At 44.3% G+C, this 18,272-nt stretch overlaps 1 protein-coding gene across 2 annotated transcripts in view; it reads left to right on the top strand.

The window, feature by feature from the left end:
• Positions 1-1,466: 1,466 nt before the first annotated feature.
• RPAP1 (RNA polymerase II associated protein 1) overlaps positions 1,467-18,272 on the top strand; it is a 40,839-nt gene continuing 24,033 nt past the window's right edge. The window contains exons 1-7 of one of the 2 annotated variants that reach the window (XM_072115703.1): positions 1,467-1,593; positions 4,019-4,229; positions 6,589-6,737; positions 8,741-8,833; positions 14,944-15,115; positions 16,227-16,391; positions 16,990-17,166. In XM_072115703.1, the coding sequence (XP_071971804.1) occupies positions 4,040-4,229; positions 6,589-6,737; positions 8,741-8,833; positions 14,944-15,115; positions 16,227-16,391; positions 16,990-17,166 (946 nt within the window). In that variant the 5' untranslated portion in view covers positions 1,467-1,593; positions 4,019-4,039. Of the gene's footprint in view, positions 1,594-2,523; positions 2,635-4,018; positions 4,230-6,588; positions 6,738-8,740; positions 8,834-14,943; positions 15,116-16,226; positions 16,392-16,989; positions 17,167-18,272 lie in introns of those variants that run through there. The other variant, XM_072115704.1, reaches the window with a different exon arrangement.

Here is an 18,272-nt window from a genome sequence, read left to right on the forward strand (position 1 = left end):
ATGCACGCCCTACACTGTCACAGTCCCACCTGAAGAGCTTAGAGAGAGCCGGTGACATCAGAGAGCTGGAGCTGGGAGAGTGTGGGGCATGAGTTTACTGCAAAGTCTTTGGGCAGGACCAGGAGGGACTATGACAGTAGGTGAGGTGCATAAATTAAAAGAAGGCGGTACCTAAAAGACTCAGGCTAACCTGCAAATTTTTAAAAACTCTTTTTCTTGACAATCGTGCCCCTCGTGAATACAATAAGAACAGTTTCAGTAGTTGTGACTTGTAGAACTCACATGCTCGATGTCTATCATCAGTCAAACTGATGTCCTTTAAGATTAAGCCTCGTCAATTCCCATGACTGGAAGTGGGGAGGACTGAGGGTGTTGGATGAGTGAGGAGGAAAGGAGACTGACACAGGCACACACAGGCTGCAGCTGCCATGTTCCCCAGGTGATGTGAAATAAACTATTATAAAGTACTGATATAAATAAGAATGCTAACAGATGCATTTTTAAGATCAGCATAGCATAGGCTATTGGAACCTGTCATCAACCAAAAATTACATTCCTGGTGACAAGTGCGCCTCAAATAACCTTCAACACCATCATTGGCAATATGTGCCCTTACAGCAGCCAATAGTCAGATTGCCCCCACACAATAGCCCCCTGTCTGTAGAATCCCCTGCTCCTCCTCCAATGAATGTTCGACATTTCCCATCTTTTCCCTCACTCCAAAAGCAGCAGCAGCGTCTTTAGTGATGGGAAATCCGGCTCTTCCTAGTGAGCTGGATCATTAGGCTACGCTCACTAAGAAGAGCCGCGTCTTCTGGCTCCTGAACGGCTCCTTTAATGGGGAGCCTGAGGTCAGTAAGTCACCCCACAACACTCCACTTTTATGGGGTTTGAGGGGGAGTGGTGAGCCATTTAGGCGTGAGGTTAATTGAGCTATTGGCTCACTGCAGGGAGCCAACTCCCCTCGTTCACGCGAAAGAGACGGATTTTTGTGCCGGCTCGTTCGTGAATGACCCATCACTATGCAGCTCTGAAGCCGGCAGAGGAGATGTGATGACATCAGAGCCGTGTACAGCTTCAGAGGAGTGGGAAAGGTGGAAAATGTCAAACATACCTTGGAGGTGGGGCAGGGGATTCATTCTATATGTTGTAAGAGGGAGCACAAAGTGTATGAGGCCCTGAAATTCCAGATTGCAGCCCTGCACAGAATACAGTGCAACTTATAGGCACTTTAAATTTATTTCCCACAGTTACTTGTACACACTTACAATGGTATATTATTATTTGGAATTTATCACATCTCTGCACCTAGCACTAGTGGCAGAGCTTATACGTATGACACTCAAGAAATCACTGTTGATTAGTACATGTAAAATAAAGTAGATGTATTTGGGAAATCTGCTCCAGAAGAAAATGATTTACACCTACAAAGTAAAGTGATTTTACATGAACGTCTTGGCAAGACGCATGCGCTCTCGCTGTCCCTCAGATAGGGAGAGTTTTTTCAGTTACCTTTGCGTTCCGTAGGGAGGAAGTGACGTCAGTGTTAGGGCGGAAGTTTATCCCATGTGGCCTGAAGTGACTGCTAAATAGGTGAGTGACTCGTGTTGTCTTGCAATTCTTCATTATGTTATATATCGCAGGACAGCGCGGACATCGTCATGTTATGGAGACACAGAGCTCCTCAGTGTCAGGCTGCTGCACATGCGTCGTGTCACCATACTTATTAGATACTATCCTACCCTGTGCAGACATATAGTGCAGCTGTCAACCTGTTATAATGGAGTATAATATGTGGAGACATAGCCAGGACTATGCCAGTCTCTGTATATTGGCATCTGATTATGAAGTATTGACATAGACATGTGACCTCTTCAGCCAATCACTGGCTGCCTCTGATGTTCCCTGTATTGGTCCTGTGTCAACACATTATTGCTTGAGGCCAGGATTTCACTAAAGGGGTTGTACTAATCTACTAGTGATGGGAATTGCGGCTCTTCTTAGAGAGCTGGCTGATTAGGCTCCTCTCACTAGGAAGAGCTTCTGGCTCCTGAACGGCTCTCTATTAAAGGGGTTATCCGAGTTTACTAATAATTTAGGGCCGGGCTGGGGCAGGCTATTTAAAAATAATAAACATCTACTTACCTCCTCCGGCGCTGCTGATGTCCCGCGCCGCGGTCCATCTGATCTGTGTGCCGGCCGGATGCTCCCATCCGACACCATCTCCCAGCGCTTACAATGCTGAGAGAATGGGACGGATGGGAGGAGCCGGCCGGAAGCTCCCTGTGCGCGGCTTCTGTCCCCCTGTAAACCAACAGGGGCACGGATCAGATGGACCGCAGCGCGGGACACCGACAGCAACGGAGGAGGTAAGTACACGTTAATTATTTTTAAATAGCCTGGCCCTAATTTATTAGTTAACTCGGATAACCCCTGGGGGTTTGGTAAGCTGGTTAGGGGTGGAGTTAAGTGAGCCAACTCCCATCGTTCGCGAACAACACATCACTATAATCTACTTCCCATAGAAGTCAGTGGAGCACAAGCCCTTTAAGGACCCCACATCCTGCCTCCGTGTCATGTTTTCTATTATATGGATAATACAACCATTCTACATTAATCACATCGGATGCTCAAGTAGGTTACCACACCATCCAGATAATATCAAAGAGACGTGGCATTTTCGGACTATATAGATTAGACCTTCATCAGGCAGGGATTACAAGATATATAAGAGTGAAAGATTCGGTGCCATGACTGCTATAGCGCACATAGAAAGTAGATTGGCGGGTACGTCCACTTAGAGGCAGTTCCTTATAGCACTTTCACTCTTATATACACTGCATATCGTGCCTGATGAAGGTTTAATGTATATAGACAGAAACGTTGCATGTATTATTTGGAATACCCTTCTACATTCACTTGAATAAATTATACCACTATGAAAGTCTGCCTATCAAGGAGTGCCAAGTCTTTTTGATCTGGATCATGTTCTTAATTGACTTCTGTGAGTCTTGCGGTTTTCTAACAGGACAGCTTCTGCAGCTTCCATCTAATTTTCTGCTCAAATAACAGAAGCACTATGGGAAGTGGAGCAAACAGAAGTCTCTAAAGGACATCTACCTCCAGATTACTGGTAGACAGTCCTCCTAAACATGCTCCTTACCTCTAGGGCAGTGATGGCGAACCTTTTAGACACCAAGTGCCCAAACTACAACCAAAACCCGCATATTTTTCAGCAAAGTGCCAATGCGACAATTTAAGCAGTAACTTATTACTCCCTGCTCTTTCACAGGTTCAAATTGTATAGGCACCTGAGGACACCAATACAGTAGAAAGAAGGAGAAGAAGTTTGGATTAACATTGTAGCTTCCTTCTAGGGTCCTGGGCTACCCTGGGGTGATGGCAAGGGTGCCCATATAGAAGGCTCTGAGTGCCACCTCTGGCACCCGTGCCATAGGTTCGCCACCACTGCTCTAGGGGATGATGGCGCAGGTTCCAGCTAACTCCAGGGCTCTGTATTGCTTAGAAAACAACTTTATAAAAATATGTAAATGAGCCTGAGGCGCTCAGGCTTACGTTACCCAAGCAACTCATGGCTCTGCCGCTCCATAATTATGCATGCCGCCCCCCCCCCCCCCCCCTAAATTCTTGCACATGCACCTGAATTCATGAGCCATGAGGCCCTCAGGATCATTTAAATATTTTTAAAAAGTTGTTTTCTCAGCAATACAGGAGCCTTGGAGTTAGCTGGAAACTGTGCCATCATCCGCTAGAGTTAATCAGCATGTATTAATGTATTAATCAGGAGGACAGTGTACCATCAGTAATATGGTGGTAGATGTCCTTTAAAGTTCTATTAAAATGAAAAGACCCGTCAGACTGCCGTTATCATTTCAGTGATGCAAGATAAAGATCCAAAGGCAGGTGTGAACTGGGCCTGAGACTTTATATGCATGTATTCTGTGTGCAGTGTAATACAGTATAACAGAAAACTGATTTTCTGTATTTCTACTTCTAGATATTCTAAAAGACAATCAATATGCTTTCAAGACCTAAGCCTGGAGAGTCGGAAGAAGATCTTTTGGAATTTCAGAATCAGTTTTTTGCTGCCCGAAGTTCTGCAGCGGCGACTGTTGTTAGGAAAGCAGATAAAAGAAAAGGGGACCCAGAAGAAGGAAGAGAGGGGGCCACAGAAGGAGCTGCAGGAAGAGATGTGGTATCAATGCAGGGTAAGGACTGGTGCATGTTGTCTTTTAAGACTTATGCACATGTCTGTATCATCATTGAGCTTTGGATCTATAACATGGCACCTAAAGCCTTGAATTGCCCCATACTATCCTGATGTGTCCTATCCACAGGATAAGGGTAATAATCTGACCCATGGGGGTCCAACAGCTGGAGCCCAACTGATTACTGAAACACACCCTTGCAGTTCAGGAGAATGGGGGTTCCTTTCTCATTCTCCTTAAAGGACATCTACCATCATGTTACTGATGCTCCTTACCTCTAGGGCAGTGATGGCGAACCTCTTATAGACCAAGTGCCCAAACTACAACCAAGACCAGCTTGTTTATCACAAAGTGCCAACCCAGAAATTTAATTTGTGATTTATACTCCCTTCTCTGTCACAGCTTTCATTCCTATCAGCCCCATGAGGACACCAATGAAGCAGAAAATAGAAGAAATTTGGATGACCATTATAGCTTTCCTCCAGGGTCCCATAAACAGGAAGAATTGTCAGGGCAGGAGCTACAATGATAATCCAGATCTGTCCACACCTTCCCACCCCTCCTGTAGTTCCAGGTAGTGCTGTCACTTGAAAATAGCTCTGTGCACAGCAAGTACCTGGGCTGTCTGAGACTGCACCAAGATACCTGGAGACCTCTCTGGTGATTGCCTGGGTGCCCACAGAGAGGGCTCTGAGTGCCACCTCTGGCACCAGTGCCATAGGTTCCCCACCACTGCTCTAGGGGATGATGGCACAGTCTTCAGCTAGTTCCAGTGCTGCCAGATTTCCCGGAAAACAACTTTATATAAATATGCAAATGAGCCTGAGATGCTCAGGCTCATGTCACCTCATAGCTCTGCTTTTCTTTAATTATTCATTCCCGCCGGCTGCCTGATATTCACTTCTCCGTCCCACCCTGCTATGACATCAGCTGGCTGTCTGGAAATCTCACGCATGCACGAGAACTTGTTTCTGGCGCAGCCTGCAGCATAGCGGGACATGACGTGAATACTGAAGAGCTGGGGGGGCATGAATAATTATGGAGCGAAGGAGCCATGAGACACTCAGTTGATGTGAGCCTTGGTGCCTTGTGCTCATTTGAATACTTTTATAAAGTTGTTTTCTGAGGAATCTGGAAGGCCTGGAACTAGCTGAAGACTGTGCCATCATCCCCTAGAGCAGTGATGGCAAACCTTTTAGACACCGAGTGCCCAAACAACAACCAAAACCCACACATTTTGCGACAATTTAAGCAGTAACTCATTACTCCCTGCTCTGTCACAGGTTTAAATTGTAATGGCACCTGAGGACACCAATACAGTAGAAAGAAGGAGAGGAAGTTTGGCTTATCATTTTAGCTTCCTTCTAGGGTCTGGGCTGCCTGGGACTGCAAGAGGCCTTGAGTTTTATCTGGTGAACCCTGTCCTGGGGTGATGGCAAGGGTGCCCATATAGAGGGCTCTGAGTGCCACCTCTGGCACCCGTGCCATAGGTTCGCCACCACTGCCCTAGAGGTAATGGCATGCATAAGAGGACTGTCTACCATCACTAATCTGGTGGTAGATGTCCTTTAACTCCAGGCTCTGTCTGTCAGTGGGGTACCAACTAGTGGAACCCAACCAATCAGATTGTTACTCCCAATCCTATACATAGGGGATAACAATTATACCTGATACAAACCAATTAAGTCAAAAAACAACCAGGTCTTCTGATGAGGTCTCTGCTGGCTTCTTTTGACCGTGTTCTCTCTGAAATGCTGCAGTGCTACATAGGACACATTTTGTGGTGTGGAGTAAAGCTCATGCTTTAGTGTAACATATAGGACCGTTCTTGCAGTACTGTTACAAGATTAGTTACCGTATTTTCCGAGCCATTAGACGCACCGGAATATAAGGCGCATCAGTCCGATGTGCCTTATATATGGAATTATTCCATATATAAGGCGCATCGGACTATAAGGCGCAGGGTGGCCGGGGGCGTGTCGGAGTTCCGGGGGCGTGGCAGAGCAGAGACGGAGCGACCGGAGAGGTGAGCGGGGAAGGGGGTCCTTTCAGGGGGGAGGATGGCAGCGGACCATACTTACATGGGTCCCCGCTACCGGAGACAGCAGATCTCCTGCGGGAACTGCAGACCACGCGGCAGAAGTTGTTCGTCCCACGTGGTCTGCAGTTCCTGCTGGAGATCTGCTGTCTCCGGTAGCGGGGACCTATTTAAGTAGGGTACGCTGCCCTGCGCCATACATAGGGCGCACCGGACTATAAGGCGCACTTTGGATTTCTAAGGAAATCCTAGGCTTTTATGTGCGCCTTATAGTCCGGAAAATACGGTACCTCTTACCTATTATTTAATTTTTTTTTAAAGATTTTTCTGATTTGCCTCCAATCCTTACTCCGGGGCCAAATAAGAAATCAAAGGTTTCTGGAACAAAGGTTCATTTTGCTGAGGAAGATCTAGAAGATATATTTGAGAAGCATGACCAACATATCACAGCTGTCATCTCAAAAATTATTGTGAGTAAAATGGCTAAATCTAAAATGCAAAGGCAAGTTTCCTGATTTCTTATTTTTACACTGTTGTGTGTGTAAATCCCTTATTGCATGTCAGTTTTAGGCCCATTTGTACGGTTTTAGGCATTTAAAAAAAGTGCGGGACTTGTGCCCGGCAGACCCTACAAGGCTTTTCTTATAATAAAGAGGAGCCCTTGGTCTATATGTGTTAACCTTAGGCTTACACTGTTCATAGTTTCCAAATTACCAAATTATGAATACTGTCAGAGAAATGTCCTTCTAGGTCCATTAAGTTGTTCTATATCTACTAAACATGTCAAAAATTTTGATGCAGATTTTTCCAAGTTTTCAAATGATCCCCTACCAACAGTTCAGGGCAGTGATGGCAAACCTTTTAGAGACCAAGTGCCCAAAATTCAACCAAAGCCCACTTATTTATTGTAAAGTGCCGCCACAGCATTTTAAGTAGTATTGCTGCCTGCTCTGTCAGAGCTTTCAATCGTATCTGTCTCTTGAGGACACCAATACAGTTGAAAGAAGGGCAAATTTGAACTATCATTATATCGCCTTTCCATGCGTTCTCACTCTTCCTGAAATCCCAAGCAGCCAAGTATGTGTCGCTTTAAAATAGTTGTGAGAGGATCACATCTTGAGTCGTATGTGACTGTGCTGGGTTGATGACTTGGGTGCCCACAGAGAGGGCTCTTGAGTACCACCTCTGGTACCCATAGGATCACCACTACTGGTGTAGGGGTTTACAAAGGGCCTCACTGCTGGGATCCCCACAATCCGGAGAATGGGGATCCTGCTCTCACTAATGGTCGGAGCGCAGGCTCGTCCTACCTGCTCTCCAGATCGTGGTTTTTTTTTTCCTCATGATAGACTTAAGATAACTTAAAAGCTTGGTACAAACCCTTTAACTCTATACCAGGGGTCAGGAATCTTTTTGGCTGAGAGAGCCATGAACCCCACACATTTTAAAATGTTATTCCGTAAGAGCCGTACCATATGCACATGCCCCCAAGCAGATAGGTAGTCCCAGTGTCCCGGGTGCCTCTGCGATCTACGTCTCGGATTGCAGGTACACCCGTGCCCCTCTCCGTGGCGGCTCCCCTTTCTGAGCTCACTCACCTCTCCACATTCCTGCTCCCGTCCTGGTTGGCCAGCGCGCGCACTCACAGATTAAAAGGGCCGGTGGGCCGCTGATTGGCGCTGCCCACTTCCCTGTTTCCTATAAAGACCGGCGGCTCTTAGTGCTTCATGCCGATTAGGGAGCTTTCCACAGTGTTTCCTTCCCACGTGTTGACCTCCCGTTGTGACCCCGGACCTGTTCCTAATTCTGCCCCTTCGCTGCCAGCACTGAACTCTTGCTCCATCCCCGACCTTGCGTCATTGCCGCCTGCCTTGACCCCCTGTCTGTTCTTGACCATGAGACTGCCTAGTGATCCTGTACCTCGACCTTGGCTGCCACCGTGGACAAGTCACCCCTGTGGAACAACCTGATGGTACCACGTTTCAGCAAGACCATACTACTTTGTGGCAGGCTCTGGTGAAGACCGGGTGCCACTTAGATTCTGGTCCCAGGTGTCTGCTTACATCATTGTCCGAGGTAGTCCAGGTGGTTCACTACTACAAATCCTGACCTCCACCACATGCCTCCCAGTAGATATTTAGTCACAGCAAAAAAAAAATCACTTTCCAGCGGTCCCTGCAGCCAGCTCCTCATTGCTCACATGGTGCCTGGGTCGTACAAAGGAGGTAGGCAGCGGTAACATCACTGCCTGTGTCCAGTGATCAGTCTAAGAGACACACAGCAGCAATCACTATTTATTAAAGATCTGTCTGAGAGCCAGATACAGCCAACAAAAGAGCCATAGGTTCCCTACCCCTGCTCTATACTATAGGTGTGATTTATTTCTGTATAGTGTATGTATATATATAGTATATAATATAAAGTGCCTACAATATATAAGTTGACCATTTTGTTTATTGCCCTGTGCTTCTAGGAGCGAGACACAAGTGCCTCCACCATTACAGCTCCAGCCCCCACTACAGAAGCCTTTCCTCGAGTGTTTCACAGATCGGAAATACCCAGCGTAGTAAGAGAGTTATTTTTGCTGTTTTGAATGTACAAACTAATTTGTAAACCTATCTTTTCAAATAATATTTAATATTGTGTTGACCGGAGTGTTGGGAACATTTCTCTAATATATTTTATAAAGAAATTCTGCTTAGTTTGTTAAAAAAGGCTGCAAATCCCCCCCACCTTAGACATTATCTGTCTATACTAATCCTGTAGTGCAGACTGCATAATGGGTGTTACAGGCTGAATATGGCCTAGTGCTACTGTCGTTTAGTTTTTACAACTCTGGCAAGTGAGCCTCAATCCTCTCTGCCATCTATCTGGCTATAGTAGTCTATAAGCACTATCTTCTAACAGAACAGTTTCAGTCCCTGCTGTGCACACCATTCCCTATCTAGCTGAAAGTAAAAGTAACAGCCATGCTGAGTAGGAAGATCTAGAGTGCAGTTCCCAAGTCTCCGTGCAGTGTTGCTGAGCTGGCAAATGTGCAGCTCTCTAAGTGAATTTGACCTTTGACACAATCAATTATTGACTGAGCTTGATCTCTTTAGTGCAGCAGCTCGAATCCACCCTTTGGCTACATGATATAATGATGTGCTAGTTCTACTAAGGTTGGCAAGCCATTTTAATTCAATTGAAATGGATATCTTCTGGGTCCTGCCAAGGGGTTCAGTTATTTACAAGATGGGGAATCTGGGAGATCTTCTCTGTTTAAATTTTTTTTCAGAGCCCCTTTAATATTCAAGTATTTAAAGGGAACCTGTAACCAGGGACCTTATTTTCACTAAAGACAGGTTACAGAAGTCTGTTACACCTGTGTTGCACATATGTCTTTCTTCTTTCTCTAAGCATTTGCATTACAATATAATTGTGTGTTATAACTTACCTGTCATCCTGACACAATCCTCTGTGTAGTCCCAGGGGTTGGGCTTTGGTTTGGATGCATTTCAAAAAACATGTGACTTGTCTGTGTTGCAGACTGCTCAGCTCTTGGACCCCACCTTTGTGATCCTGTATAGCTCCTTCCTAATATCTGCCTGTCTATGCCCTCAGGCTTAGGCCAGCTGCTTGCCGACAGATCCCATGATGCCTTGTGTTCTCTCTCAAAGTAACACTAATTACATTTAGTTTCCTACAAGTAAATCCACTGAACACTACACAGTGCACATACAAGATGCATATGGTAACTAGCCTGGCAGCTTCCATCACATGTAGGAGCAGGGAACATGTAATAAGTGGAAGAAATCATTAGTACATGAAGTGTGTAGCCTGTGTTGTGTGAGCACTAAGGGTTAATATCTGCACTGAGCTGATGATGCAGATGACAAGGTGGGGGGGGGGGGGAGCAGCATGGGGTGCAGAGAGAGACAGAGAAAGTTCTGTAGAATCCCAGACTGGGATGGAGGGACTGACAGGGGACAGGGGAGATCTTGTATCTCACTATTCTGTTCAGGAGACCTCTGCATTCACACATCCAGCTCTTCTTAATACACTGTCACATGACCTCCTCCCCTGTGAGCAGGGAGCTGCAGCTCCCCTTCTATGAATATGTCTGTTAAGCTTCAGATAGATCTACGGACTCCAAGGCTTATTAGCACATGGAGAGGAGGCAGCCATTGCTACTTTGAGGTAATCTGTGGGGGATAAGAAAGAATTTGCTGCATATAGGTAATAAAGATAATAGGCAAAGTTGTTTTACATCCCAAAAGCTATTGATTTATGAAAAATAAAAAACTTTGACAGTTACTCTTTAAGCTACAAGTCTACACCAACGTAGGTTGCTCTTGAGCCGCAAACAACAGGCCTGTGTGTCATCAGCGTGAGGTCAGCTCACACACTGTTGACAATAGAAAAGACTATCCGAGCTGCAAACACCAGAAACAATAGAACCTGCTCTGAGTTTTCAGTTCACATTTAGATCTGTAAAAACTACAGCTGTACATGAGCCCATAGGAATACATGAAGCAGGCACACAATCAAAAACAAAGGTTAGCACTTATTCTGTGGGTCAGTATGGTTTTAGTTAGAGATGAGCGGGATTGCTTTTTAAGTTCAGGTCCAGAGTTTGGATGTTTTCTGCACATATTGCCGGATTGGTGGTCGTGCAGCCAAATCAGCAAATTGTCACCCCAGCCTACTAGCCTTGCTGTGATTGGCCAGGGGTGTTCCTGGTGCGACACACCAAAACCCTAAACCCAAACTTAAAGTGGGTCTGCTACCTTATTCGTATAGCTTGAAAATTTTTACAATTTAAAAAAAAAAATTGGGTGAGTTTTTTTTTTTTTAAATGAAATTCACTTTTTATTGGTTTTGTTTTTAGAATACATAAGACTTTTTATGAGTAAGTTTTTATAACTTTTTGGTGGCCGACAGGTAAAAAATCTTTAGACTTTTTAATGTAAACGTTTTATTACATTTTCCAACAATTCAAGAACACAAGTAAAAGTACATAAAAATAAAAAATACCCAATAGCATCCTGAAGCAAAGAACACACATGAAGTCTTGTACCAGTCATAAATAATAGCTTGTAACAAGAAGAGTTTTTGGGAGCATAGAAGCAGATATTTATTTTGGCTTTTAGTTCCATAAGGAGAATTTGACATTCAATCATTTTCTCACTTAATGCTATGTACTAGTTATATAAAGCAATATATTATGCTGACAGTGAAAAACTGACAGGCAATCCATTTGGTGAGGCCTCTGGCACATCCCAATAGGCATACACTGATGACGGCCTGGGGGGTCTTTTTTTGTCCATTATATTATTGGTTGACAAGTTTCATACTTGCAGGAATGCTGATGCCTAGTATGTACATGCTGTGGTTTCTATTAACTTCAAAATCAGTATATCTGTGTATTAACTGCTGCATCCACCCTCTCACACACTGCTCTATTACATCCACCCTCTCACACACTGCTCTATTACATCCACCCTCTCACACACTGCTCTATTACATCGACCCTCTCACACACTGCTCTATTACATCCACCCTCTCACACACTGCTCTATTACATCCACCCTCTCACACACAGCTCTATTACATCCACCCTCTCACACACTGCTCTATTACATCCACCCTCTCACACACTGCTCTATTACATCCACCCTCTCACACACTGCTCTATTACATTCATCCTCTCACACAGAGGTACTGTTTTCGGATACTGGGTGAAATGCTTTCTGAGCACTTTGCACGCCAGAACAGTGGTCAGGAGGTCTGGCAGTGCTTCTTCCTCCAGACCATTGGACTATAAAATACAGGCACTTTTTAGCAAGACTGGGTTCCTTCCATTAGAATTCTATCTATTAAGGTAGATCTGATGGTAGGTGGCTAGTAATGTGCAAAGCACTAATCTTTTTTTTTCCTAATCCTAAAATTCTAAATTCTAATTCTAAACTAATCTACACTTTATCTAGCCAATATGCTAATTAGTGGAAAAGGCTAGTGGGCCGTGGAGTAGCCTCTGTGAACGCATCTACCTGCACATCCTGGGTGGGCACCCTCACACACCTTCACAGCTTTGTGCATGCACAGCAGTTCCAGCTTCAGAGCCCACAGGAGTACTACTATGAGTGTGCGCTCTGAAGCTGGGGCTACTGTGCACGCTCATAGCTCAAAAGGAGCCAAACCGCTACAGAAGTGTGAGGGTGCGTACCGAGGACGCACAGGTAGGAGAGATCGAAGAGGCTACTGAGGCGTGCAGTACCCTTCTTCTCCACTCCCCAGTTCCCAGTTGGCAAAAATTATGCCAAAATGAGTTACTGAAGACCTTTTTTAGCTACCTGTGCATACCAGTAAAACGTTTTATGTGCAGGTTTAAAGGTCCTTAGTGCATTATTGGTGCTGAATAAAGGGTATGGAGGTCATATTCTAAAATGTAGGTGAAATACATTCACACACACAGCACTGCTATATCCGTCCTCTCACACACACTGCACTGCTACAACCATTCTTTCACACACACAGCTCTGCTTCATCCATCCTCTCACACACACAGCTTTGCTACATCCATCCTCTCACACACACACACAGCTCTGCTACATCCATCCTCTAACACACACAACTCTGCTACATCCATCCTCTCACACACACTGCACTGCTACAACCATTCTTTCACACACACAGCTCTGCTTCATCCATCCTCTCACACACACTGCACTGCTACAACCATTCTTTCACACACACAGCTCTGCTACATCCATCCTCTCACACACACTCCTCTGCTACTTCCATCCTCCCACACACACAGCACTGCTACATCCATCCTCTCACACACACTCCTCTGCTACTTCCATCCTCCCACACACACAGCACTGCTACATCCATCCTCTCAAACACACTGCTCTGCTACATCCATCCTCTCACACACACAGCACTGCTACATCCATCCTCTCACACACACAGCACTGCTACATCCATCCTCTCACACACACAGCTCTGCTGCATCCATCATCTCACACACACTACACTGCTACAACCATTCTTTCACACACACTGCTCTGTGCTGCATCCATCCTCTCACACACACAGCTCTGCTACATCCATCATCACACACTGCTCCACTGCATCTGTCCTCACACACACACAGCTCTGCTGCATCTGTCCTCACACAGACACAGTATATTAAAAAGTTTACTGTTATCGTCTGCACTATTCATCTATGCAATTTTGTTACAACTTAACCATATTTATAGGAATGTATCGCCACCTAAAGCCACGTCTTGGTTCCGGGGATGTCGGTCACGATAGGGTAGGGGTATAGATACCATATCTATTCAGCAAAGGGGCTCTATATCTAGTAGGAAACTGGATTACAACATGAGATTCTAGTACCAGAGATTGTGTTATGCCATCTTTATCCGTAGTGTAAACTGCTCATCTAAGAAAACATCCTCATATCTTGCATCGAAAGCCATTTTCAGACATTAGTGACGTTGCCTAGAAATACTTGATCCGGTGACATAGTTTCCTTGGAAACTATAAAACATGATGGATTTCTCTGTGCGCCCTGCATGGACAGCTCATTAGTGAGGAAGCCATTGGAGGAGATCTCGGAGCAGACGCTTTTAATTTCGCCGAATGACACATTGGTTATAAAAATCATTGTAGCAAAAAGTAATCATCAACAGAGAAAATTCACTTCGCTGCACGGCTCTCTCATTGTGGCAGCAAAAACAGAAAATTTAGCGTGTTGTCCTTCGCTTTTGTTTATCTGAGGATTTAGACAAGGTTAGACAAAAAAAAAAAAAAAGAGAAGCGGCAAAACTCAATGTCAAATTACGGGCGCTGCGGCTCATCAATTTCTGCGGGAATAAGCAGAGGTCACATGGAAGGAAGTTCCACATCACTATACACTAGGTTTGGATACTGAAAATTGTTAGAGATTCCTAAATTTTTAATAATAATAATACATTTTCATCTATATAGCGCCATCATATTCCGCAGCGCTGTACAGATCATGGGGTACATATAGAACAAGGCATTACAGAATAATGACATAATCAGATAAAACAATAGGAGCTCACAAGAGCTTACAGTCTATGAGGATGTAGGGGGGGACATAGGATCTTTTAGGTAATAATATAGATAGATAATGTTGAAAGAACCCGTCACCAGCTGCTATCGATATTTACAGAAACCAGGGTGCACCGCTCTGCAGGGAAACCTGTGTAATGGCATCCAGTAATAAGGGATTTCATAAACGGGAGGATAAATTGGAGGCTTATAGAAAAGAAAGTGAAGTTAGGGAATCGTAATTCTATATTCTATAGATTTTACATAACTTAGTTTTTTTGGGGGGAAATGAATGTGATGGATTTTTGACCATGTTTTAAGGTTAGGTATTAGCCTGATCGTTCAGGGTAGGGCATTCCAGAGAGCAGGTGCAGCTCGGGAGAAGTCCTGGAGAGATGAGTGAGAGGTTCAATTAAGGAAGAAAGTAATTTTAGACCAGTGTAGGATTGAAATGCATGGCCTGGATGATAGACTGAGATGAGTACAGAGAGGTAGGGAGGGGCAGCGCTGTGCAGAGCTTTGTGCATTAGGGTGATTTATTTTAACTTTGAATGTGTTCGTTGAATAGGAAAGGAGGACATGTCTTATCTCATATCTCTTTTTTTGTAGGCTGTGCCAAAATCTGGAAAGGTAAGCATCTTTGCTCAAAAAATGGCTGCCAAGAGGGCAGCCGAAGCAGCCAAAAGTGCCACAGCCACTCCAGTCCAACCACAGTGTGTTCCCTCTATCGATTCAGTGAATGTCTTTCCTTTGGATGAAAGTAAATCTTCTCAAACTACAGGTAAATGACCACTGAACAAATAGTTCAGTTTTCAGGGTTCTTACTACTACACCGATAGATTGTGTCATAGCTGTGGGTTTTCGTACTAATTTCCCATGAAATAAATATGGACAATGTTGCATTCACAATATATAGGGCAGCACAGTGGCTCAGTGGTTAGCATTACATCCTTGAAGTGCTGGGGACCTGGGTTCAAGTCCCAGGGTCAACATCTGCAAAGAGTTTGTATGTTCTCTGTGTTTGCGTGGGTTTCCTCCGGGTCCTCCGGTTTCCTCCCACACTCCAAAACATGCTGGCAGGATGATTAGATTGTGAGCCCTATGGGGACAATGACCGATTTGGCAAACTCTGTGCAGCGTATACAAATAATAATTATTATTATCTTCATATGAGATGGATTCAGCCATGCAGTCATCTAATGCATGATTGCAGATTCCTGATCGTACAGCTGATAATGCACAGGAAAATAGCGATTACTGTATTAAATGTATTACAGGATTCCTTTTGATTTCTTTGGATTTTTCGTATCAAGAGTCGCTCTAGCTCCCTTCTTTAGGCTCAGGATCACTACTATAGGACATGCTGTATGAAGTGGTGGGTTTCCCGTTGGGCCCCCCACAATATGACCACTTGACAGATCCTGTTCTTCTACAGGGGCATGAAGACCACCTGTCCATATGCACGGTTATGGGATCTGGGCATCATTGAGGGCAATCATACACTTATAAGAAACTTAAGAAGCAGCCTCCAACAATGTTAAAGTGGAGCTGGGATTATTTTAGAGGGATGGCCATTCATACTACATAGACATGGCCGTGGCTTCCCTCACCATATCCCCCTGTTGATAAGGGTTGTGTCTTGTGAGACAACATCTATGACTTATGTGCCTATAAAAAATGGCTAGTTTAGAATTGATCTCTTTCCATAATTGAGGTCTCACAAGGTCTGCTAGGGTGTTCTCTATTATAGTCTCTTTATTCCCTGCATAGAGCAATTCCAGCGTATGCCCTGTCTTCTAGATAAACCTCCATGGACTATGTACTATCTTAAAATAAAACCTACTTACCCAAACATGTTATGAGCTATTATACAATGTACTATGACATTTCAGGGGTTACACGTGGAGACCAGTCGTATTTGGTAACTGGCGAGGGTCTTCGTAGTTCTGCCGGTCATGAAGAAGCCGTGAGGATTCATAAAGAAAATGTGGAGAAGCTGAAGTCTCTATCCCTAGAAGAGATACTTCAGGAGCGCAAGCGACTGTTGTCACAGCTCGGTAAGAAGAAGCATCTTCAAAAAAAATATGATTTTGAAAGATCAAATGAACCACATAAAAACACTCTAGTACATGAGTAACAACGTGTTTCGCTAGGAATGGATAAAAACCCATCATTGAAACCTTTAAGCTTCCGTCGCGTGTTCTATCAGAATTGCTTGACAACATAGCACAACATGCTACACTGTTTTGTCTGGGAAAAGTGTCAGGCTGCGCCACGGGAGCCTGGCAGACCCCTTTCTAGACAGAAAGGTCCATTGGGCACTGTAGGGGGCACAAAGGAAATAATTAGCAGAGATTAACTGCAGATCATGATTGAATATCTAAAGCTGGTTGCACCATTGAGTGTATATCCATATTCCTCCAAACATAATACATCTTGTATATGTACTATGATGTTCTGAAGGCGGAACATATACTGGTATAATACACCCTGGAACTGCTGAAGAACCTCTTTTTTAAAAGGCGGAGGAAGCATTACATGTTAATAATAGACCCAGGAGAAAAACAAATCATATTCATCTACAGGTTTAGTTTACTGTTAGGGTTTTTGAGTTATAATTATAAACATGTCTTTTATTATATTTGTCTCCACAAGACCCCAAGCTGGTCGCTTTCCTGAGATCGAAGCGGGATAGCCAGACCACCCAGGAGAATAGAAGCTCAGAAGTGGAGCCGCAGACTGTCAATATGGAACATCCTTCTTGTCCGGCAGTGACAAATCCATCTGAGCAGACTTCAAGCAAAGATGAAGAAGATCCAAGTCTGCTGTCAGGTAATCCTTCATTCTCATGACAGTGTCTCCGCAGAGGAGATCAATAGCACTAAATACTTGGGATGAGCTCAGCATAAACTGCGGATGCATTCATTTTGAATAATAGCTTGCATTCCCTCCTTGCGCTAAATATTCTTATACACCTATAAAACTGAGTACCTATAATACGATGGTAAGTAAGAAATACCTTGAAAAAACTATAAATCCGTCACTGACAGGTTTGTCTTTCTCCAAGTCCTATTATAGTCCTTGTTTATTTCCTGAATATATGTAAACTCTGCTGACCATGTGTATGAGGTGTCCCGAAACCTGATGGTTAGTGTCAAGGTGAAGATTGGTTGGACATGCTTAACACCTGCACATTGGTTGAGACAAGTGTATTGGGAGTTGGGATGCCCATATACCACAGGTGTCAAACATGGGTGCGTTATCCAGCCCTTTTCTCTGCCCTGTGTCCTAGTCAGGTACTACAATACTCGCCTTTCCCCACTCCTCTAAAGCACTAGCAGTGGTCTTTGTTGCTCAGGCATGAGTATGCAGCTCTGAGGTGTGGCAGACGTGGCAATGTCTCCAAATCACGTCTGGCAACTTTAGAGACACATACAGCCACCACATAGTAGAGAACTGCTTCTTCGGGAGAACAGGGGAAGGTGAGTGTATCTTTGATTTTTCTTTTTTCTAGAGCAAAAGCGAAGGTGTTTGGTTGATTTGACAGGAGGGAGCATATATAGGAGAGGACTACAGACAGGAAGTCATTATAAATAAGGAGCTATTATAATGCCCCATTTTCTTCAGTCCACTCCTTTATAATGCTGTGGCTGTTGTGGGTCAATGTGACTATAGGCTACTTTGCAGCAATGTAACTATTGGCTATTTTGAGACAATGTAACTATTAGCGACTGTGTGGCAGTGTAATTCATAAACTCAATTTAGCTACAGAATTCTGGTTTATTTTTTTCTGAAAAACCAATACATAGGATACAAGTTGTGTTTAGGCAATCTCCACCCTACTTACATCTTTCATAGAGTTACGCCTAAGGGTGCAATCACACAGCGTTATGCCCGCCTCCCCCTACATAGGAAACAGCGGCACAAGGCTGCACACT

Source organism: Engystomops pustulosus, chromosome 7 (genome assembly GCF_040894005.1).
Source record: "Engystomops pustulosus chromosome 7, aEngPut4.maternal, whole genome shotgun sequence".
Lineage (NCBI taxonomy): Eukaryota > Metazoa > Chordata > Amphibia > Anura > Leptodactylidae > Engystomops > Engystomops pustulosus.